The sequence below is a fragment of the Typha latifolia genome, chromosome 8, assembly GCF_019914945.1.
Source record: "Typha latifolia isolate L0001 chromosome 8, TyphaL0001v2, whole genome shotgun sequence".
NCBI classification, from domain to species: Eukaryota; Viridiplantae; Streptophyta; class Magnoliopsida; order Poales; family Typhaceae; genus Typha; species Typha latifolia.
The window spans coordinates 1345961-1368811 of record NC_133093.1 but is presented as its reverse complement, the minus strand read 5'-3'; the positions used below and the strand labels follow the sequence as shown (position 1 = coordinate 1368811).

At 38.4% G+C, this 22851-nt stretch overlaps 3 protein-coding genes across 5 annotated transcripts; all 3 read right to left on the bottom strand.

The window, feature by feature from the left end:
* Nucleotides 1-7788: 7788 nt before the first annotated feature.
* On the bottom strand, nucleotides 7789-10486 carry LOC140793685 (putative disease resistance protein RGA3). The gene is made up of 2 exons (XM_073145332.1): nucleotides 7892-10486; nucleotides 7789-7806 (listed from the first exon to the last, which is right to left on the bottom strand). Exons 1-2 carry the CDS (start codon nucleotides 10484-10486, stop codon nucleotides 7789-7791), a joined length of 2613 nt encoding a protein of 870 aa, XP_073001433.1.
* Nucleotides 10487-12876: 2390 nt separating this feature from the next.
* LOC140794025 (putative disease resistance protein RGA3) lies at nucleotides 12877-17021 on the bottom strand. Its single transcript, XM_073145836.1, is given in 4 exon segments — nucleotides 12877-13121; nucleotides 13715-16581; nucleotides 16623-16752; nucleotides 16755-17021. Coding segments are annotated over 4 exon segments (3171 nt in total). The 5' UTR covers nucleotides 16894-17021; the 3' UTR covers nucleotides 12877-13086.
* On the bottom strand, nucleotides 12877-22832 carry LOC140794024 (uncharacterized). Of its 3 annotated transcripts, none has more exons than XR_012110050.1 (5): nucleotides 21108-22832; nucleotides 20156-20355; nucleotides 19808-19915; nucleotides 19000-19046; nucleotides 12877-13118 (listed from the first exon to the last, which is right to left on the bottom strand). XR_012110050.1 is itself a non-coding variant. In XM_073145835.1 (3 exons), exons 1-2 carry the CDS (start codon nucleotides 22828-22830, stop codon nucleotides 20171-20173), a joined length of 1908 nt encoding a protein of 635 aa, XP_073001936.1. In that variant the 5' UTR covers nucleotides 22831-22832; the 3' UTR covers nucleotides 19940-20072; nucleotides 20156-20170. The 3 variants fall into 3 exon arrangements, 1 of the variants encoding a protein (XP_073001936.1); XR_012110049.1 differs by lacking the exon at nucleotides 12877-13118 and adding an exon at nucleotides 18600-18877; XM_073145835.1 differs by lacking the exons at nucleotides 12877-13118; nucleotides 19000-19046; nucleotides 19808-19915 and adding an exon at nucleotides 19940-20072.
* Nucleotides 22833-22851: the final 19 nt, after the last annotated feature.

The following is a 22851-nucleotide window of genomic DNA, read 5'->3' as shown; positions in this document are numbered from 1 at the left end:
CAAGCAAAGGAGATGGAGGAGAATTAAAAAATGGATTGGATTTGTAATCCTAGGCTCTAGGCTCTGATGGGAAAATGGATTGGATTTATAATCCTAGGCTCTAGGCTCTGATACCATGCAGAATTGAAAGGTTTGGGGTTTAGGGATTTGAGAGTTGAGAAGAGAGAGATGAGGAAGAAGATGAGATTGTATTCCTCTTTTTTCGATATGTCTCTCAATGACTAATACAAAGATTTATTTATAGAGCTAAGCTTAACAGAACTCTAACAAACTTTAGTTAAATTGCTAACAACCTTACAGCAACAACTTGATGTTGTTTTCCTTCCTTGCTGCTAACTATCCTCTTCACCATCTCCGCAGCAGCAGCTTCGATCTCATCCCCCACAACATCAGCATCAAGAAGTGGAGATGTCATACGAGCACTCGTCCTTGTCATATGAGGGTCATTCGATCCACCATCCTTAAGGCTAAACATTACTTTGTCCTTGTGGATCTCCTCTAGTCTATTATTCAATCTTTTAATTCTACCTCCAATATCATGACGCATTCGGACAGTAGTAACACAAGAGAGCAGGGGGGATAGGCAGCGTACCGGTGGGTTTGATGAAGATGATGGTTGATCCTCCAACAGGTTCCCACCCATGTACCTGCAGATGTCGATAATGTCATCAGCGTCGTACATGACATTCTTCAGCTCATTCAGCCAAGTGTCGATGGCCGAATCTTGGATCCTCCGCCTCTCCGCGTCCTCGAGTACACCTCTGATCATCTCTATCCTTCTCTGCAGCCTCTTAAGCTCATCCTTCACACCGAGTACAAGGACTACTCGCTCCTCAACCAGAGTGGCAAGCCTATTGACACAAGTAGAAGCAAAAGCATGGAGGATGGTTGCCATTACTCCTCTTCCCCAAAAGAGCTCACTAACTTCTTCTTCTCTCAAGTTTCAGAGACTTGTCTCAGCCTGGGAGCAACATTGCCCACAACTTAAACCTCCAAAAAGTCGAGGACACCAAGACTATCTTATGAACCCAATAAGATGCAGACACGCATCAAAGAAAATAGAGCATTGCCAAAACAGTCAATTTGTTTACCCTGTAGACCGGGGTATCATAGAAGGTTTCACACCAAATTTATGACCCAATTTAACCCAATAGGCTGTAAGATAATAAGCACCCACAAGTTTATATAGGAAAAAGTTTTCATTGTGAGCCTAAACGTCACTTCGTTAGCAACGTTTATGAAAGAAATTATAGTTAAACTGAAAACAGTGAAAACATTGACGGTCATTAAAGATCTTATTCGTGATTAGCTGATATAGTTATTAATTATCTTAATGTGCTTTAGCTTTGGGTGCTTATCTATTCTCCTTATCCGACACTCTCACCAAATTCACTCCGGTCTTTTTTTTTTTTTTTAATTCACTCCGGTCTTTACCATAAGTCCAAGAACGATAAGATCCTTTTCTAATTCATATAATTATTTGCAAGACTTAGCCCGACTTTATTTTTCCAAGTCTTCTACAGAAAAACAGCGCATGCATTAATTACTTGCAAGACTCTGCCAGACTATTCCGAGTCTTCTTGCATGGTGGCTAACTCAAGCAACTCCCTCTTAACCTTGGAAATCCTATGTAAAGCTCTAGTCCTCCCCTTCAAGAACTTAAGTAAATATTATTTTATACCTACCCCTTTTGTGGCCAGAAACTCATAAGACTCGTAGCATATGGATATTAAACTCAAATCTCTTCACTAATATTTTATTATTATTATCGTTTATACTCTACTATATGGATATTTCTTATTTGACCCTTATATTTTGCGTTTAGTCATTAGAAAACTAAGTTAAATTTAAGGGTTAATTACGCTGACACCTTCTGAACTATATTTGAATATATAGTATTATACTTAAATTTAACTTATTATCAAAATTAACGTCTTCCTCCCCTATCCATCATCACCCACTTCTCCCTTCACCATCATCGGCAACCCCTTCACCATCGCTGGCCACTAACATCGCCTCCCCTTCGTTGGCTTGTGACAGCCAGGAACCAGTCGACCAACCTCTCTGCTATTGGCTTGTGATAACTAGGAACCAGCCGGCCAACCTCCTCACGCGTCGAAAGGCTAGGTCGTGGCAAGCTTCGCTGCCCAGCTGCATAGGAGGGGAGGCCACGAGAGTGAGAAGAGAGTATGGAGAGAGAAGAGCGTGAGAGGGGAGGCCATAGGAGAGAGAAGAGAATAAGGAGAGAGAAGAGAGTAAGATAGTTAATATTTTAATTTATTTTTTAAAATTAATAATATTATGATATATTAATTAGGGGTACAATTGGTCATTACGCATTTTCCGTCACTACCATTACCTGTTTCATTTTATCCTAAACTTTAGGAGTGACATTGTAATCTAAAAAAGTTTAAGGGTTTTTCATAAAAATTGAGTATAATTAAGAGGGTGTCAATATAATTAACCCTAAATTTATAATTAACAATGTAATTAACTCTAAATTTAACTTGATAGTAGTTGTTAATTAAAAATTAAAATTTAAACACCTAAATTACATGGCACTCATATTTCTTCAAGATGACCTAGATGCCCTCATAAACCTTTTAATTAAATTAAGATAAAAGAATATATAGTATTATACTTAAATTTAACTTATTATCAAAATAAACGTCTTCCTCCCCCGTCCATCATCACCTACTTCTCCTTTCACCATCATCGACAACCCCTCCACCATCACTGGCCACTGACATCGCCTCCCCATCGTTGGCTTGTGACAGCCAGGAACCAGCCGGCCAACCTCTCCACTGTTGGCTTGTGATAACTAGGAACCAGCAGGCCAACCTCCCCGCGCGTGGAAAGGGCAAGCTGTGGCAAGCTTCGCTGCCAAGTTGCATGGGACAAGAGGCCATGGGAGTGAGAAGAGAGTAAGGAGAGAGAAGAGCATGGGAGCGGAGGCCATGGGAGAGAGAAAAGAGTAAAGAGAGAGAAGAGCATGAGAGGGGAGTCCATGGGAGAGGGAAGAGAATAAGGGGAGAAAAGAGAGTAAGATATTTAATATTTTAATTTACTTTTAAATTAATAATATTGTGATATATTAATTAGGGGTACAATTGGTCATTGCGCGTTTTTCATCATTACCATTACTTGTTTCATTTTATCCCAAACTTTAGGAGTGACATTCTAACCTAAAAAAGTTTAAAGGATTTCTGTGAAAACCGAGTATAATTAAGGGGGTGTCAATGTAATTAACTATAAATTTAACTTAAGAGTAGTTGATAAAATAGAGAATATTTCATTAATTAAAAATTAAAATTTAAACACCTAAATTACTCTCATTTCTAATCTCTCCTTTGTCCTAGTCTTCCTTTGCCGGCGCGCCACCTCCACCCTTCCCTTCTCTTTCTTTTCTTCTTCTTCTTCTTCTTCTCCTTCTAATCTTCTTATATCTTTTTGTCCTTTTTTTTTTTCCTTTCGTCCTCTTCTTTCTCCCATCGAAGGAGAAAGTATTCCTCTCATTTCTGGTGGCGGTGCAACACCACCATGCCACCGCGTTGATGTCGTGTTCCTAGAGTATAGGATGGGGTGGGAGAGGTGGTAGATGAGGGGCGAACAGCATCGACGACCACGATCGATCTCTTGATCAACTTGATCAGAGAATGAGGGAGAATGGTGATGGAGCATGACTGACGGTTGGGAGCGCATGTCTTCCCCACGATAACCAAGTGAATAAGGCCATTAGGACTTTGTTCACCCAGAGCTTAGCATAATAAGCTAGCCATGGTGTGGCCGACATCATGCCCCTTTTTTATCTTTTTTTTTTATTTGGTAGCAAGGATACTCCGATCATTTTACACTTTAGATTAAGTTAATTAATGAATATGATTACGTTCAGTTCAAAAACCTTACATTGGGGGTGTTTTGATGATTAAATATTTAAATCCAAAATGCAATGGTTGAATGATAAATGACTATAATAATGTAGGGCATAAATGATAATAAAAAATAAGGGATAATTCCTTTTTTATTCCATGAACCACTAGGACCCTCTGAACTATAAAAAAACACATCACTCCCTTACCGTCGTAGACGTAATTAGTGAAATGACCAAATTGCCCCTCTATTTTGATCACATAAAATTCTCTCTTGAGTTGCATATGACTTGCACATACATACGAGGGGTAAATACATTATATTTTTATCGCGTGATTATCACTTGACAATTTATGGAAGGAAATAATTAACAAAAACTTATCGGAAGGGATGGAATAAGATATTTTTGATAGTTTAGGGAGTCATTATGTACCAGAAAAAAAACTTCAAAAGGCTATTGCAAAAAATGATGATAGTTTAGAAAGTGAAAAGAGAATTATCCCTAAAAATATAACACACGGTGTTTTTGATCAATTTCCCTAAAGAAGTATAATAAAATAGGAGCATAATATGATATATTTTCATATTTTTGTGTGATTGTTTTAATCATTCAAGAGCCGGACATAGGCTATACAAAGTCATTGAAGCTCCTAACATATTAGACGGTGAGCTGGAAAGCTAGGCCGAGTCTATCAATAACCAAGTCATAAACAAGCTCACTTAGCCTACCCAAAGCATCAAATTATGTAGTCTAAGCTCAAAGTTGGTACGTCATTATCGAGTTATTGCTCCAAGCTCTTCCAAATCGATGTATTATAGAGTAACCAAATCGAGCCAAGCCATCATCAAAATAAGTTTTCTAATTTCTGTTTCCCGCTCTTTCCTGCATAAGGTGGGATTGAACCAGCAACCAGCCGAGTCACACGCCTGGTGTATTGATTAAGTTGAGTAGTTCTAAACTAGTTATGGCTTCAGAGTTCAAATTTAGATATTTTCTATATCCAATTTGAATTTCTAATCCAAATTAGCATTATATCAAATCAAATTAGCCATTAATATTTAAGTAGGTTTATAAGCAAAGTTGTTTGGAAGTGATTGTTTTGTCGAGTTTTTGACTAACTGGCCTCCCTCGAACTTAATTCACACCCAAACTTTTGCTAGGTCAATATTCATGTCATCAACTCCATAGTAAAATGTCAAATTAATCAGCGTTTTATTTATAAGATGAATAAGTCCAAATATTTCCTAACAAATAAAATACTAAAATATTTTTTTTCCTTTTTTAGGTACTTGATTTAAGTATACTGAATCCCGTGTCTTAGTAATTCTTTTCAGATGTGTCAACTTACGACAATAAAAATATTGATAAGATTATTAAGGTAACCTACAAGGAAGATGCTAAAATCATTAGCAAATTTATTTTTCAAATAAAACACCGATCAATTTAGTGTTTTACTGATATGGATGCTAACCCGATAAAAGTAGATCCCTTTTGGTATTAAGTTTAGGATGTAGTCTAATTCGGTATATAAAGTTTAGTGGAGGGCTAGTTTGCTAAAAAAATCTCTTATTTTGTCCATAGTTGGAGGTTTTTCAACTTATATTCCAATAGGTAAACATAAAGTGATATATAAATTTTACCTAAGTCAAACTAGAAGTTTTATTTCTACCTCTATCATTTTCATAATAAGAACAAGGAATTGATAAGGATAAAAGTGTAATATCTATTGCTAAGAAGACTGGGTATTAATTTAGCCCTTGTTCACTTTAGAAATATTTTTTATTTATTTTAGAATAACAGCTAAATATCATAATAACCTCATTCTAAATTCAAACAATATTCATTAAATATAACGCATATTAACCCAATTACTAATTTATCCTTAATATCTATCTCACCGACCTATTTAATATCAAATCAAAAGGTATTCATAGTAATTTTTTCTTAGTTACAAAAGCCTCCACTGTTTAGCATAACATATTCTTGTGACCATTGTCATATAACAAGCTCATGTATTACAACAAGACAAGAAGTGAACCAAAAAAACTAAGGTAAACATGAACATCATCTCCATGGCCTTCTTGCTCTCGGAGTAGAAGGCAGTCGTTATTACCAAGGTGAACAACTCCAGTATCTTTGCTACAAGAGCAGAAAGGATCGCAGATAGCACTAGTATTACTTCTTTAGAGCTGGGAGCATGAGTCAAAGCAAACCTTTTGTATGGCTTGGATGGCAAATCCAAAGGCAGCAATGAGAAGAAAAAGTAGAAATCCCCTTGCTTCTTCCTTCCTTCGATTTGAATTGCCTTCAGTCCGTAACAAAGATAATAGACAATGTTACAGGATACATGCCACTAGTAATAAAAGGAAGGACTATGATGCTTCAACCTTGAGTATGTTCAATGTGAACAGAAGATCTGGAAGAAAGAGCAATTGCCTCTGGATATACCAAAGTGAGTCAATTATTTGAGTAAAGACAAGGACGATTGACTTGTTGTGATATGAGATGCAGGATTCCACTTTTCATACTTCCATCCTTCTGGGCGAGGGAATAATTTTACTCCATGAATTGTTCCAATTGTTTCCTATCCTCCTCTTTTGAGCCTTCTCCACTTATTCCACTCCTGCCATTTCTTTCATGATTCTTCTTGCATTGATCCCTATTTCTTCTTCTTCTTCTTCTTACCCATGCAAAAAATAGTTATGGATCAAAATAACTATATGTGTTGGTCAAATGAAATCAAAAGGATGACTATTATGGAAATACTCATGTTCTATCTGTAGTCATCTATGGTTAATAAATATTGTTGGTTAATCCAACAGATTAGTAGCTATATTCAGTTACATATAACACACATTGTCATCCAAATTTGTGTCATTTGTACTTAATATTTTATCACCCTAATTAATGTCTACTCTTCGATAAGAATTGTACAATCTCAAACTAAGCAAATAATATAGAACTCTGGGTTTTAGTCTTTTAACATATCATGGCAGACTCTGTATTTCATTTTCAAAGCTTTCTTTGTTAATTAAGTGCGTGGAAATCAATAACAAGGAAGATCAACAGCTATCTGTTTACAAACAAAGATCAACAGCTATCAGTAACTTTCTAAGAATATTGATAAGCACAACAAACTTCTCAAAACTACTCCTCAAAACAGATTTTAGTTGCAGTGCGCACGACTGCATACGCATATTTCAACAGTGTTCAGTTTGAAACTTTTGGCTAACTGTGATCTTTAAAAATTAGCAAAAAAGTACGACGTACTTAAATTTAGATGAGATAGCTAGGACAAAACAATGAAAAAAGAATGTTAAAAATGTATATATGTATAAGTAGCTAAATCCAGTTAAGCCTGAAATTTGGACAGGCATGAGACATGCCCATGCAGAGAACGGAAAAAGAAAGAGTTTAACACAGAGGAGTAAACAGACCTCTGCCACTGAGCTCTGGTAAGTTGGTGTTATAGGTGAAGGGTAGTTTGGTGTACTCCAGATAAAAGAAACCAAAGATTGTGTGGGCACGGACCTTGGGAAACTGCTGGATGATGGGCCAATCTTGGTGTCCCAATTGGCATCTCTCGAGGACATGGATATTGCACATCATTTGAAATTCGAGGTTGTTATCGTGAAGGTGGTGTTGTCGCTGATGTAGCAGTCCTGACACCCAGTCGGGAAGACACTCCATCAATAAATCTTCTACATACAAGAATTGCAAAGCATCCAAATTCTGGACGCAACTCAAAGCAGGTAAGTGAATAAGGACGAGCATTCTTAGTTGGGGAAGATTTGAGACCCTTTGTATACTGTCGCTTTTGCTGATCTGAAGCCACTGAGTTAGGGAAGGGAGATTCTCTACTGCTCTCAGGCTGTGAGCTCCTTCTATATATAATGTTTGCAACATCGTCGCATGCTTCAACTGTTCTGGAAGAGCTAGCAGTTTTGGACAGTCTATAAGATGCATTGTCGTCAGGCAAGGCAACAATGATACGTAAAAGGGCAATGTGATGTCTCTTACGGTGGAAGCAGCTCCTCCTTCATCCTCAATTTCTTCACCCATAGACCACTCTTCCCAATTCGGCATATTGTTAAAGTATAGAAATTCAAGCTTTGGAAAGGCCGTTACCCCGTTGCCGAGGAATTCCAAGCCAATGGTTACCACTGCTAATGCCCCATCAATATCAAGATATCTTAAATGTGGCAACTGGCCTAGTGGCGGAAGGTGCGGACAAGATATGCAATCAAGAAGGATCAAATGTCGGAGGCTAGAAAGAGTTGCCATATAGGTGGGATATTGGCGACCAAAGAAACCATCAAATCTGAGATTTTCTAAGCACGGGGGAGGGGATAATTTCTCAAAAATTTCTTCAATCTTGTTTATCTCCTCTTCAGAGTATGGCTGCTGACTAGCACGCTCTACTTGTAGCGTGCATTTTAGATCTAGTATTCTAAGGTGATGTTTCCTTTCAAGTTCAACCCCATATTTTGCCCTCTCCAGTTTTTCAATTTGTAGCCATCTTAGTTGGCTGAGAGACTCTATCTCATTCAACTCCCATCCTTCTTGCATTTCTCCACTTCCATATTCGCCGGCGGCTATAAATCCTTGCAAGTCATTAAGGAATTGCAATCTCCCTATCCCTCTTGGCACATCATTTAAAGACGAATAAGCAACGCCAAGATATCTTAGATTACACAATCGAGTGAGACCAATCGGAAGGGCATTCAAATGCTCACAATTTAATAGGTTCAAAATCTGTAGATTTGTTAGGTGACCAAGTGAATCTGGTAGCTTGGATATTCTAGTATCAGCAAGATCTAGCATCCTCAGATGTATTAGATCTCCCAAGGAATCTGGAATGCTCTCGATCCCTTCTCCAGTGAGAACCAAGACTCGGAGATATGCAAATCTTGTAAACCAATCATTCTCAACTCTAGGAGGACTCTTAAAAAGCAGCAAAGTCCTCAAGCATAGATGTTTTGTTTCTAAGCCAGGAGGGATAACAACAGTCTGTCCTTCCTTTGCAATCGACAAACGACGAATCTTAGACAAAGTGGTGGGATCTAAATATTGTGGGTCTCCATAAAAACTTTCGCTTTGTGATAAATATTGAGCAAGAGACCGTAAAAGATCATGCATTCTGCATCCGTTCCCATTAATATAAACAGGATCTAGTTGTAGAAGACTCCTTCTAACTAACTCATTATAATATTCTTCTGCTGTATCTTCCATAATTTGGTCACCTCCTCTTTTTACTTTAATAAATCCTTCGGCTATCCAAAACCTAATGAGATTTTCACGCACCAATAGTTCACCCTCCGGATAAAAGGAGCAGTAGAGGAAACATTGCTTAAGCTCAGGGGATAGGTCCTCATAACTCAAATACAAAGCTCCTGTGAGATCTTGAGGAAACTTTTTCATGGACCAAGCATCGCTTCCAAGTAGTTTTTCCCACTCTCGTTTATTTGGTTCCTTTGTGGCTAAGATGCCAGCAACGGTCTTGATTGCAAGAGGAAGACCCCCACATTTCTTTACAATCTGAATCCCTACATCTCTCAAGCTTAGCACATCTTCTTCCCTTTCTAGATAAGCTCTCTTGCATAGTAATTGCCAACCGAACTTAATAGACAATTGTTTCACCTCATGGATGTGTACTGCCCCCATTCCTTTTGCAACATTTTGGTCTCTAGTTGTTATCAAGATCCTTCCATTGCCTTCTCCGCTTTGAAGTGGAACTCGAAATAAATTAGTCCATACATCTGATTGCCAAACATCATCCAGCACAAGAAAGAATCGCTTCCCACTGACAACAGCTCTTAGTTTTTGATGGAGTTCTGCAATACTTTCAGCCCGTCCGTAGTCACCTCCACTGCTCCTAATGATCTCCTTTAACAATTCGATCTCTGAGTAGCTTCGAGTGACACATGTCCATACTATGACAGAGAAGTGGTTTTTCATTGTAGGGTCATTGTATACTTTCTGAGCAAGTGTGGTCTTACCTACACCCCCCATACCGACGATAGCAATAATTTGATGTTGTTTTCCTTCCTTGCTAATTATCCTCTTCACCAGCTCTGCAGCAGCAGCTTCGATCTCAGTTCCCACAACATCGACATCAAGAAGTGGAGATGTCATAATAGCACTAGCCCTTGTCACACGAGGGTCATTGGTTCCACCATCCTTAAGGCTAAACATTACTTTGTCCTTGTGGATCTCCTCCAATCTATTATTGAGGCTTTTGATTCTGCCTCCGATCTCATGACGCACTCGAATAGTGCTAAAGCAAGAGAGCAGTGGGAATAGGCAGCGTACCAGTGGGTTTGATGAAGAGGATGGTTGATCCTCCAACAGGTTCCCACCCTTATACCTGCATATGTCGATGATGTCATCAGCGTCGTACATGACATCCTTCAGCTCATTCAGCCAAGTGTCGATGGCCGAATCTTGGATCCTCTGCCTCTCCGCATCCTCGAGGACTCCTTCGATTATCTCCATCCTTCTCTGCAGCCTCTTAAGCTCATCTTTTACCCCGAGTACCAGGACTACTCTCTCCTTAATCAGAGTAGCAAGCTTATTGGCGCAGGTCGAAACAAAAGCACGGAGGATCGTAGCCATTTCTTCTCTTCTCCGAAGAGCTCTTAGCAACTTTCTCGATCCAGGAAACAACCGTGAAAATGGAACAAGGAAACAGAAAGCTGTGCGTCCACAGTGCACGTTCAGATTAAGTATTTGGAGGCAGCTGTATATGTAATGTCTTTATGCTATCCACGATGAACGTTCAATATGGTCATTCTCTTTACACGATTAGCACATTCATTTGCAATATGGCCAAATTCTTGACATTCATAGTAATGCACCCCCTTGCTATTTATTTTTGCCTGTTTGTTAAACACTGTTAGTTTGACCAATTGGAATTGTCACTTTATTCTTTATAAAGGTTTTAGAGTAAGTTTTTGTTCAGCTTAATAGTCTACTAGAGAGTGGATCTTCGGCAAACCCTACCGCAGGAAATTATCATAAATTACAATAATACCCTGTGATTTGACTTGATTTCAAGTTATCCCCATAGATTGTAAATTTAAGCATTTAATCTCTCCTATGGTACATACCAAATTGTCAGTCAATTGTTAATAAGGATGTGAAAAGACTTAATTAATCTCATAAAAATATAGTCTTGGGATAAACTACAGGGATAAAATATAATTTGCCCTATTAATTATAGGGTGTTTTATATAATTGCCACTAAAATTTTTAAAATATCACAATTGCCACTATATTTTAAAAATCATAATTGTCACTATTTATTTTTACTATTTCATAATTGTTATTATGATTAATTTTTAACGAAATATGCATATAGAATTGTCCTAATAGTAAAGTTAATAAGTAAGTAAATGCTTAAAAATGATATACTTTTTTTAATCCAAATTTGGTTCTTATCGTGATAGGTTATATTTAAATAATTGAATGTCATTTTTGAAAGAGCACAATAATTTCAGTGGTAATTATGATATTTTAGTGGCAATTTTGATATTTTGAAGAATGTAATGATAATTATGATATTTTAGTGGCTATTATATAAAGCTCTTTTAATTCTATATGTTAATATCGGCAGACGTCTTAAAGGTGGTGCCGGCTTCATCTCTAACCAAATTCAAAGAGTTCGCGCTAGTTTTAAACTAAACCGTTGGTTCCAACGACTCAACGGTCAGCCCAATAGCAGATTTTGGGGTCAAACAAGAGCTCCCAAACGTTGACTCTCCCACTCAATTTGAACCTTTCCAGATTTTACCACTACTACCAAGCTACTCTTGGCTATAAAACTCTACCCCTCTCTCTATCTCTCTTAAGTATGGTAGACCCAGGAAGATCCAACCATCTCTAGTCTTTACCAATGAAATCCCTCGGCATTCACCGGATCCTCCATCTCACCGGTGACAAGTCCGGTAGATCAAAACAAAAGAAACCCACGGTTTCAAGCACGATCCTTGTGCTCGTCTTCAGCAATCTTCTCCTTACACTTCTTTGCATCCTAGATCACTCTCCTTCCAACACCAAGAAGCTAATGTGATTCGAACCCGTTAAATATATCATCTCAAAGCTCTTTGCAACCCTCATGGTCTATTCTGCAACCATTAGTTATGACCACCGCCTCTCGATCGAGGAGATGATCTCAATGATTCGACATACATGGAAAGGGCTAATTACTACTTTAATATATGTGGAGATATATGCGGTAGCATTCTCCTCCCTCTTGTCGATGCTTAAAGGATTACTAGGGTTAATCGATGGTGTGGTCATGGCAATTTTCGTGGTTTTAGGCTCAGTGGCACTAATGTCACGTTTGTGGTCCATCTTGTTTGCGTACTCCGACATCGCATGCAAGATCAGCATGGTGGTTTCAATCATAGAAGATAGTTACGAAGGGATAGGTGCGCTCGAGAGGGCTGAGGAGATCACTAATGGGAGAAAGACATAAGGGTTCTTTCTTGTGGTTGCTATGACACTGGTGAAGCAAGCAGTACCTTTGAGATGGCACGGTTTAGTTCTTTTGGTGCACTATATTTCTTGCAATGCTTACACTTTGTTCTACTATGAGTGCAAAAGAGGCCATGGATCAAAAGTAACAAGCTTAGATGGAGAGACGTGTAATTGAATGGTTAGCTTCTTTAAGCTAATCATATTCTTAATAATGATTATTACATAGAAAATAAAGTTCTAACGGTCATTATGAAAAGTCTTCAGAGGGGGTACTTTGGTCACTTAACACAATACCAATAATATTTCTTTTTGCTTTTCATGCAAATCATCATAAAAATAGTAACATCACTTGTACATTAAAGTAACTTAGTTTAAGAAAATTTATCAACAAAAACCCTTATCATATGGATATTTAACTTTTGCAGTTTACTTTTGATGCCTCAAAAATATCATGAATATTTATGTCATTTCTAATATTAAGCAATAATCGTATATGTGATCAAATCATATACATATGAAGTAAATTTCATAAAATAGTAGTGATTCATCAAATTTAGATAACATTTAATCTCCAGTAACAATGTATTGATATAATTATGACAAGATGGAGAAAATGATAGAATTCCTGGAGATGAACTTGGTAAGTATGAAGAGAGAACTAAGCAATCTTCTTGTGTCGGCTCCTCCTTCCGTTCCTTCTTTACTTCCTTCTTCTTCTTCTTCTTCTTCTTCTTTTATTCTTCAATTCTTTCTTCCATTTCTTCTTCTGCTGCCGAGCCAAGTAAAAGTTAGCTACGGATCATATTAAGAACCAAAAATAACTCTTATCTATAGTTAATATACATTATTGGTTAATCTAAAAGATTAGTAGCTATTTAATTAAGCACACAACGTCATCAAACTTTAGGTCACTTGTACTTACTATTTTATCACCCAAACTAAGGTCTACTCTTTGATAAGAAGAGATATACAATCTGAAACTAAGCAAAGCATCTAGCACTCTGGTTTTTACTCTTAACACATGATGGCAGACTCTGTACTTAAAGTGCAGAGAAATCAATAACAAGGAAGATCAACAGCTATCAATAATTTTCCAAGAATATTGATAAGATAAGCAAGAAACTTGTCAAAACTATTCCTCGAAACAGATTTTGATTGCATTCACATACATCGACAGTATTCAATCTGAACTTCTGGCTTATAAATACTGGCATAAAGATGGCAATTAACATACGTAGACGATTTCAACAAGAAGTAAATAAAGTTAAAATTAAAAAATTACAACATAAGTAGACAGTAGTAGCTTCTACTATACAAAAAGATGCATATATATGTATATATAGAGAGAGAGAGAGCAGTTACCTCTGCCTCTAAGCTTCGGTAGGTTGATGTAGTTGTTGAAGGGTAGTTTGGTGTACTCTAGATAATTTGTGTAGACGTGGACGTTGGATAACTGTTGGATGACCGGCCAATCTTGGTGTCCCATTTGGCATCTCTCGAGCACACGGATGTTGCACTCCATTTCAAATTCGAGGTCGTCGCCGTGAAGGTGGCGTCGCTGCTGGAGCAGTCCGGACACCCACTCGGGAAGGCACTCCATCGACTCATCTTTTAGATACAAGGATTGCAGTGCATCCAAATTCTGGACGCAACTCAAAGAAGGTGATCGAATCACTGTGAGGTGTCTTAGTTGGGGAAGATTTGAGACCCTTTGTATACTGCTGCTTTCAATGATCTGAAGCCACTGAGTTAAGTTAGGCAGGTTCTCTATTGCTCTCAGGCTGTGAGCTCCTTCTATGTGGAATCTTTGCAACATCTTCGCGTGCTTCAACCGTTCTGGAAGAGCTCTTAGCTTTGGACAGTCTATAAGAGTCAAATATTGTAGACAAGGCATCAATGATAGAGAAGAGGATGGTACGTTCTTTCTTCCGGTGGAAGTAGCTCTCTCCTCAATTTCTTCACATAAGTGCCACTCTTCCCAGTTTGGCATTTTCTTTAAAAATAGGAACTCAAGTTTGGGAAAGGCCGTTGCCATAGCTAAGTCTGTTCTTACCCCATTGCCAAGGAATTCTAGGCCGATGGTTACCACTGCTAATGCCCCTTCAATTCGGAGATTTCTTAAATATGGCAACTGGCCTAGTGGCGGAAGGTGTGGACAAGATATGCAATGCGAAAGTTGCAATGATGTTAGACTAGAAAGAGAAGTTCCCATATAGGTGGGATATCTACGACCAAAGAAACCAATAATGATGAGATTTTCTAAGCATAGGGGTGGAGATAATTTCTCAAAGATTTCCTCAATTTTGTTTGTCTCCATCACAGAGTATAGCCGTTGACTAGCTCGTTCCACTTGTAACGTGCAACATAAGTTTAATAATCTAAGGTGATGCTTCCTTTCAAGACTAAACCCATATGTTGCCCTCTCCAACTTAATTATATGTAGACCTTTTAGCTGGTCGAGAAACTCTATCTCTTTCAACTCCCAACCGTCTTGCATTTTGCCACTGCCATATTTACTAGCCACTACAAATCCTACCAAGGTAGTAAGTAATTGCAATCTTTCTATCCCTTTTGGCACATCATTTATAGGCGTGTAACTAATGCAAAGATGCCTTAGGTTACACAACCGAGTAAGACTCGTTGGAAGAGCATATAGATGTTTACAATTCATTAAGTTCAAAGTCTGTAGATTTGTTAGGCGACCAAGTGAATCTGGTAGCTTGGATATTCTGGTACCGACAAGATCTAGCATCCTCAAATGTATTAGATCTCCCAAGGATTCTGGAATGCTCTCAATCTCTTCTCCATTAAGAACCAAGACACGGAGATATGTAAGCCTTGTACATAAATCATTCTTAACTCTAGAAGAACTCTTAAAAAGTAGCAAAGTCCTCAAGCATAGATGTTTTCTGTCTATAATAGGAGGGATAACAATAGGCGCTCCATCATTTGCAATTGATAAGCGATAAATCTTAGACAATGCATTGGGATCTAACAATTGTGGGTCGCCATAAAAACTTTCACTTCGTGACAAATATTGGGCAAGAGACCATAAAAGATCGTGCATTCTGCATGCTCCTCTATCAGTATAGTTAGGATCGAGTTGTAACAGACTTCTTTTAACTAACTCATTGTAATATTCTTCTGTTGTATCTTCTATAAGTTGGTCACCTCCTCTTACTTTAACAAATCCTTCGGCCACCCAAAAAAAATTAAGATGTTCACGTCTCATTAGTGCATCCTCAGGAAAGAGGGAACAGTAGAGGAAGCACTGTTTAAGTTCAGGGGATAGATCCTCGTAGCTCAAATATAGAGCTCCTCTTAGTTCTTCCGGAAGCTCTTTCATGGACCACGCATCACTTCCAAGTAGTTTTTCCCATTCTCTTTTATTTGGTTCCTTTGTGGCTAAGATGCCAGCAATCGCCTTGATTGCCAGAGGAAGACCCCCACATTTCTTTACAATCTGAATCCCTACACCTCTCAAGCTGAGCACATCTTCTTCCCTATCTAGATAAGCTCTCTTGTGTAGTAGTTCCCAACCAGAATTAGTAGACAATTGGGCCACCTCATGGATGTGTACTGCTCCCATTCCCTTTGCAACATTTTGGTCTCGAGTTGTCATCAAGATCCTTCCGCTGCCTTGTTCGCTTTGAAGGGGAACTCGAAGTAAGTTAGTCCAAACATCTGCCTGCCAAACATCATCCAGCACAAGAAAGAGTCGCTTCCCAGCGACAACAACTCTTAGAACTTGTTGGAGTTCTTCCATGCTTTCAGCTCGTCCATAGTCACCTCCACTGCTCCTAATGATCTTCTTTAGCAATTCAATCTCTGAGTAGCTTCGAGAGACACACGTCCATACCATGACAGAGAAGTAGTTTTTCAGTTTAGGATCATTGTATACTCTCTGAGCAAGTGTTGTCTTGCCTATGCCCCCCATACCGACGATGGCAACAACTTGATGTTGTTTTCCTTCCTTACTGCTAACTATCCTCTTCACCATCTCCGCAGCAGCAGCTTCGATCTCATCCCCCACAACATCGGCATCAAGAAGTGGAGATGTCATACGAGCACTCGTCCTTGTCATATGAGGGTCATTGGATCCGCCATCCTTAAGGCTAAACATTACTTTGTCCTTGTGGATCTCCTCTAGTCTATTATTCAATCTTTTAATTCTACCTCCAATATCATGACGCATTCGGACAGTAGTAACACAAGAGAGCAGGGGGGATAGGCAGCGTACCGGTGGGTTTGATGAAGATGATTGTTGATCCTCCAACAGGTTCCCACCCTTATACCGCAGATGTCGATAATGTCATCGGCGTCGTACATGACATTCTTCGGCTCATTCAGCCAAGTGTCGATGGCCGAATCTTGGATCCTCCGCCTCTCCGCATCCTCGAGTACACCTCGATCATCTCTATCCTTCTCTGCAGCCTCTTAAGCTCATCCTTCACACCGAGTACAAGGACTACTCGCTCCTCAACCAGAGTGGCAAGCCTATTGACACAAGTAGAAGCAAAAGCATGGAGGATGGTTGCCATTACTCCTCTTCCCCAAAAGAGCTCACTAACTTCTTCTTCTCTCAAGTTTCAGAGACTTGTCTCAGCCTGGGAGCAACATTGCCCACAACTTGAACCTCCAAAAAGTCGTGGACACCAAGACTATCTTATGACCCAACTTAACTGAACCCAATAAGATGCAGACACGCATCAAAGAAAATAGAGCATTGCCAGAACAGTCAATTTGTTTCGACCATGTGGATCAAAGCGCCCCTCACCCTCCCGGTAAGTTAGATCTATAATTAATTAATTATTTTTGAGTTTTTCTCCGAAACTTTCCGCTCTCGGGCTTGCCATGATCCGGCCAGTCGGCAGCTTTGTGCCTTGTCGCACCAGTCCGAGGAGCTTCCCTTTTTCGTAAGGATGCCCCTGGTGGCTTCCTTCAATGCCCTCATGGCCTGTGCCTTCGGAGGTGGGTGCTCGCCACCGACTGTCTCTGGGTGGCTCGGCTTCCCTCGACTGGCTTCTCCTTGCAAGGGGAGCGTGTCGGTGCGGTCGGCCGGGTTTGCCAACAACCAGCCTTCCTCCCTCCTTTCGGTCTAGGTGAGGAAGGAGGGGGCGGTCGGGATGGGTGCAGCCAACCCCAGAGCAAGATCGGGTTAGGCGCGGCCCAGCCTAAGTGCTAGGTCTGGCTAGGTGTGGACCCAGCCCGGGGTAAGCTTTGCAATAATGGTGTTTCCTACAAGTTATGAATTTTTAGTCTTGCAAATAGCTAAATTTCTAGAGTTGAGTATTCCATGCTTGAGTTTTCCTTATTATTAGGCAATAATGTTTGTGATAATGAGAATAAGTGTGTTATACTATTGTCTTTTTGAAGACGTGTCAAGATTATTAAAATGTACTATTTCTTCTTTGTTTTGCAACGTAATTATGGGGTGGATATTGCCTAGTATTTGAAACTGTATGGGAAAATGATAACAAGGTTATAAGTATAAAATGATTAAATATAACTTGAATGTCTTCGAGAGAAGAGCTAACCATCCTTTAGTAATTTTGTATTTAAGAGATACTAGCTAGTGACCAACTAGGAGTTGCCATAATGTAGAAATTGGAATACATATATAGAAGTTTGAATCACCTAAGATGTATAGTAATGACATAATATGCATTTCAAATTTATTCTTACTAGACACTAACTAAAATTGTGAAGAGTAGTCAATGCAAATTAATCGAGAGTGAACTTCTGTAATTGGTATTACAATGTGAGGTCAACATTTTATTGTTAACGTGTGGTCCTTCCTTAATTCATTGGTAGTAAGAATGGATCTTCCATTGGTAGAAACTATAGTAGATCGTTATTTGAAAGATTTAAACTTTAAGAACATGTTAATGATAAATTAATATTGTTGGTAGACAACTAGATATAATCAACTTGTAAAAGTGGACTCAAGGTTGCAATTTGTTTGGATCATGTTGGACTATGAGAGAAGCGGATAGTTAGTCCTATCAGGATAAGCTTTATGACAATTAGTTTCCGTGATACTGGTGACTGTGATTTCTTGTCTTGACTAGTTAGTCTAATAATCTTAAATTTTTTATTCCCGTCCAAGATGAAGGAATAGACGAATTCGTCAGTAGAATCCGAGTAAGACCCTGTAGCTAAAGTTCTTTGGTATAATGTATTTCATAAACTTTTCAAAGGAAAATATAAATTTGTATAGAGTATACAAACATCCACAACCAATAAGTTATTAAATAATATATTTCATAAACTTTTCATAGGAAAATACAAATGTCTGTAGAGTATACAAATATCCACAACCATCCAAAAGTTATAAGTATATGCCATGTTTTACAATCATATAATTAGACATGATATAAGATCTACAACCACCCAAAGTGATTATATACCAAAATAAGTACTTTTAAGACATTCCAAATTTCCTAATACTAAAGATGAAATAGCCCCAACATATCCAAAAGTTGAGATGTTACTATTGTTTTTTCACTTGTAACGTGGTTTGACCTGAAAATTTTGAATAAAATTGATATTAAAACAACTTCTTCACAGCCTGTACATGATTATATTATAATTATACTTGAAGGGTATAAAATCAAGAACTTTTAACGTAAAGTTCACAGATGTACCTTGTTTGATGTTTCACGTCTTTTTTAACCTTCTTAGTAGGAAGTACCTATCAAAATTAAAAAATTTACATAATTTAATTGAACAACAATCTTGCTATACGAAGAAAATGAAAATATACAAGTATATATATATTATAAAACATTCGTGACATAAACAAACAATAAGTAATAAGTATTGAAAGATATCTAAATCTACAAAAAAGCCTTAATTAAAGTAGAAAAAGTATAACTCAAATAATATCACTTGATAAATATTCATGTTTAAGTTGTTGACTTTTTATTATTCATGTGTAATAATAATATAAATTATTTATATACAAGATAGTAAAGAAATTGTTTTAATATCAATTAGAAGATCTCATTAATTAGTGGCATATATATTATTTTATAGTGAATATCTCTCAACATTATAGTTAAAGAGGAGAGGCTAAAACAAGAATTTTAAAAAGTATATATTGAAGTAGTTGTTGCACCAAACAGAGTCTTTAGTGTTACGTATAGAACACATGACAAGAATAAATAATTATTATTATTATAAGCTTACTGAATTCTACTATTGTACATAAAAAGAAACAAAGAATAAGGATCTTGGGTAACATAAAAAAATGTAACGAATATATATAAGTTATAATTTTCTAGCAAAAGATATCATGAGAACTATGTACCTTATTAGTTGCTTAATTTGTTTTTTGTAGCAATACAAAGAAGATTTTTAAGAACTTAGACCTTGAGTTGCCAAGATTCTATCAAATTGAGCATTAGAGAGAATATATGAATGTTACAAACAATCCATATATTGAGCAGTTACCTCAGTTTACATTGCCTTGTCTTCCCTGACAGTAACTTAGCTTGCAATCGTCTCATTACGCCTGATGATAAAAGACTTCACTGTGTATCGACTCAATTGCTCAAGCACCTGAAAGTAGTAGAAACAGTGAGCAAAAGAATTAAATTAAATCCAATGAAGGATTAACAATTCCATTCATCCATATCTATTCTTTTCGTTAATATTAATTAATTACAAGTCCCCACGAGGTCCAAAACAAATCGCTCAACGCAAAATTCGTAAGAAACTGCACAGGAGTAATGAGAAACCCAATGAATCAAACTAATTCGTTGAAACATACAGAAGAAATCGAAAGGAGACGAGGCTGACCTAGATCTGGCGAAATCATAGTGGCGGCCGGTGCTGGAGAAGATGATTGCGCTGACCTCGGGATCGCAGAGGATTGCGAGGTCCGGGGCCTTCTTCAGTGGACAGCTGCGCCGCTTCATGAACGTCGCCTGCCTGCTTGTCCTTACGCCGATCCTCCCGATCGCAATCTTCCCTCTCCCCATCTCTTCCGATCCGGCAACCTTCAGAATTAACCAAGATTAATTTCCAAGAACAAAAGGAACAAAGAAAGATGACCTTCAGCAATAAAAACGAAAAAAAAAATTTTAATTAAAACAAATTACAAGGCTAAACCAGCAGACGGCAAGAAATCAATGGTGTAGCCCTTCTTTTCTTCTCACTCTCTCTTGATCTCGATCTCTCAGTTGGTCAAGGCCCAGAAGAATGTTGGGGGTTTGGGGATTTGGGGATATTTTGAGAGCAAATTTATTAAAGCTATGGCCTTCAGAGAAGCTCTATTGTGCATATATATAACAAAGAAATTTCAAACTAGTGGATAGAGTCAGATTCCCTGTTGCTGGTTAACATCATTAATGGTACTAGTCAACCTTCTCAGACGGTTGACTCTCTTACATAGAAATGGCGATATTTTAAATCTAACTCATAATTTTCAAATTTATAAAAGTATTCATATGTATATAGACAGAGAGCAATCAATTAGGCTACTAATTGCCTTGCAAATAAAGTAGTTTTTATTTTCTTAAAAAAAATCTATCTTTCGGGGCAATCAGTTAGGCTACTAATTGTATTACTGCTGATATTACTATCAAACATCGATATTTGTGATCTAATGCTGGGAGCCTTTTTATAAAGAGTCCTAAGATACTACGTGCTTAAAATAGCTCAGATAAAACACTTGATAAAAGAAAGTCAAAGTGTAGATTTGTAGCAGCTAAATGGGAAAACAAAGAGAACAGAGGGGGAGTAAATAGACCTCTGCCTGCAAGCTCTGGTATGTTGGTGTTGCAGGTGAAGGGTAGTTTGGTGTACTCCAGATAAGCGATTCCATCGATTGTGTAGGCATGGACCTTAGAGAACTGTTGGATGATGGGCCAATCCTGGCGTCCCATTTGGCATCTCTCGAGCACACGGATATTGCACTCCATTTCAAATTCCAGGTCATCGCCATGGAGGTATTGTCGTCGCTGCTGGAGCAGTCCAGACACCCACTCAGGAAGGCAGTCCATTGATTCATCTTTTAGATACAAGGATTGCAGTGCATCCAAATTCTGGACACAACTCAGAAGACTAGGTGATCGAGCCACTGTGAGATGCCTTAGCTGAGGAAGATTTGAGACCTTCTGTATACTGCTGCTCTCCATGATCTGAAGCCACTGAGTTAGGGAATGGAGGTTCTCTACTGCCCTCAGGCTGTCAGCTCCTTCTATGTGGAATCTTTGCAGCATTGTCGCCTGCTTCAACTGTTCCGGAAGAGCTCTCAACTTTGGACAGTCTATAAGAGTCAAATGCTGTAGACGAGGCAGTAAAGATAGAGAAGAGGATGGTGGGATCTCTCGTTTGGTGGAAGCAGCTTCCTCCTCATTTTCTTCACCTAAAGACCACTCTTCCCAACTTGGCATTTTCTCTAGAAATAGGAACTCAAGCTTCGGAAAGGCTGTTGCCATAGCTGAGCCTATCCTTACCCCATTTCCGAGAAATTCTAGGCCGATGGTTACCACTGCTAATGCCCCTTCAATTTTAAGATACTTTAAATGTGGCAGTTGGCCTAGTGGTGGAAGGTGCGGACAAGATATGCAATGCAAAAGTTGCAATGATGTTAGACTAGAAAGAGAAGTTCCCATGTAGGTGGGATATCGACGACCAAAGAAACCAGTAACGATGAGATTTTCTAAGCATTGGGGAGGAATTAATTTCTCAAAGATTTCCTCAATCCTATTTGTCTCTATCACAGAGTATGGCTGCTGACTAGCTTGCTCTTTTTGCAACGTACAACGTAGTTGTAATGTCCTAAGGTGATGCTTCCTTTCAAGAGTGAGCCCATATGTTGCCTTCTCCAACTTAACTATTTGCAACCATCTTAGCTGGTTAAGAAGCTCTACCTCTTTCAACTCCCAACCGTCTTGCATCTTGCCACTGCCATATTCACTGGCAACTACAAATCCAGCTAAGGCATTAATTAACTGCAACCTTTCTATCCCTTTTGGTACATTATTTATCTGCGTACCACCCATGCCAAGATGCCTTAAATTACACAACCGAGTAAGACTCATTGGAAGGGCATGCAGATGCTTACAATGCATTAAATTCAAACTCTGTAGATTTGTTAGGCAACCAAGTGAATCTGGTAGCTTGGATATTCTAGTAGCAGCAAGATCTAGCATCCTCAAATGTATTAGATCTCCCAAGGAATTCGGAATGCTCTCAATCCCTTCTCCATTAAGAACCAAGGTACGGAGATATGCAAGCCTTCTAAACAAAACATTCTCAACTATCGGAGGACTCTTAAAAAGCAATAAAGTCCTCAAGCATAGACGTTTTGTTTCTATGCCAAGAGGGATAACAACAGTCTCTCCATCCTTTGCAATGGATAGGCGATGAATCTTAGACAATGCAATGGGATCTAACAATTGTGGGTCTCCATAAAAACTTTCGCCTCGAGACAAATATTGGGCAAGAGATCGTAAAAGATCGTGCATTCTGCATCCTCCTCCATCAGT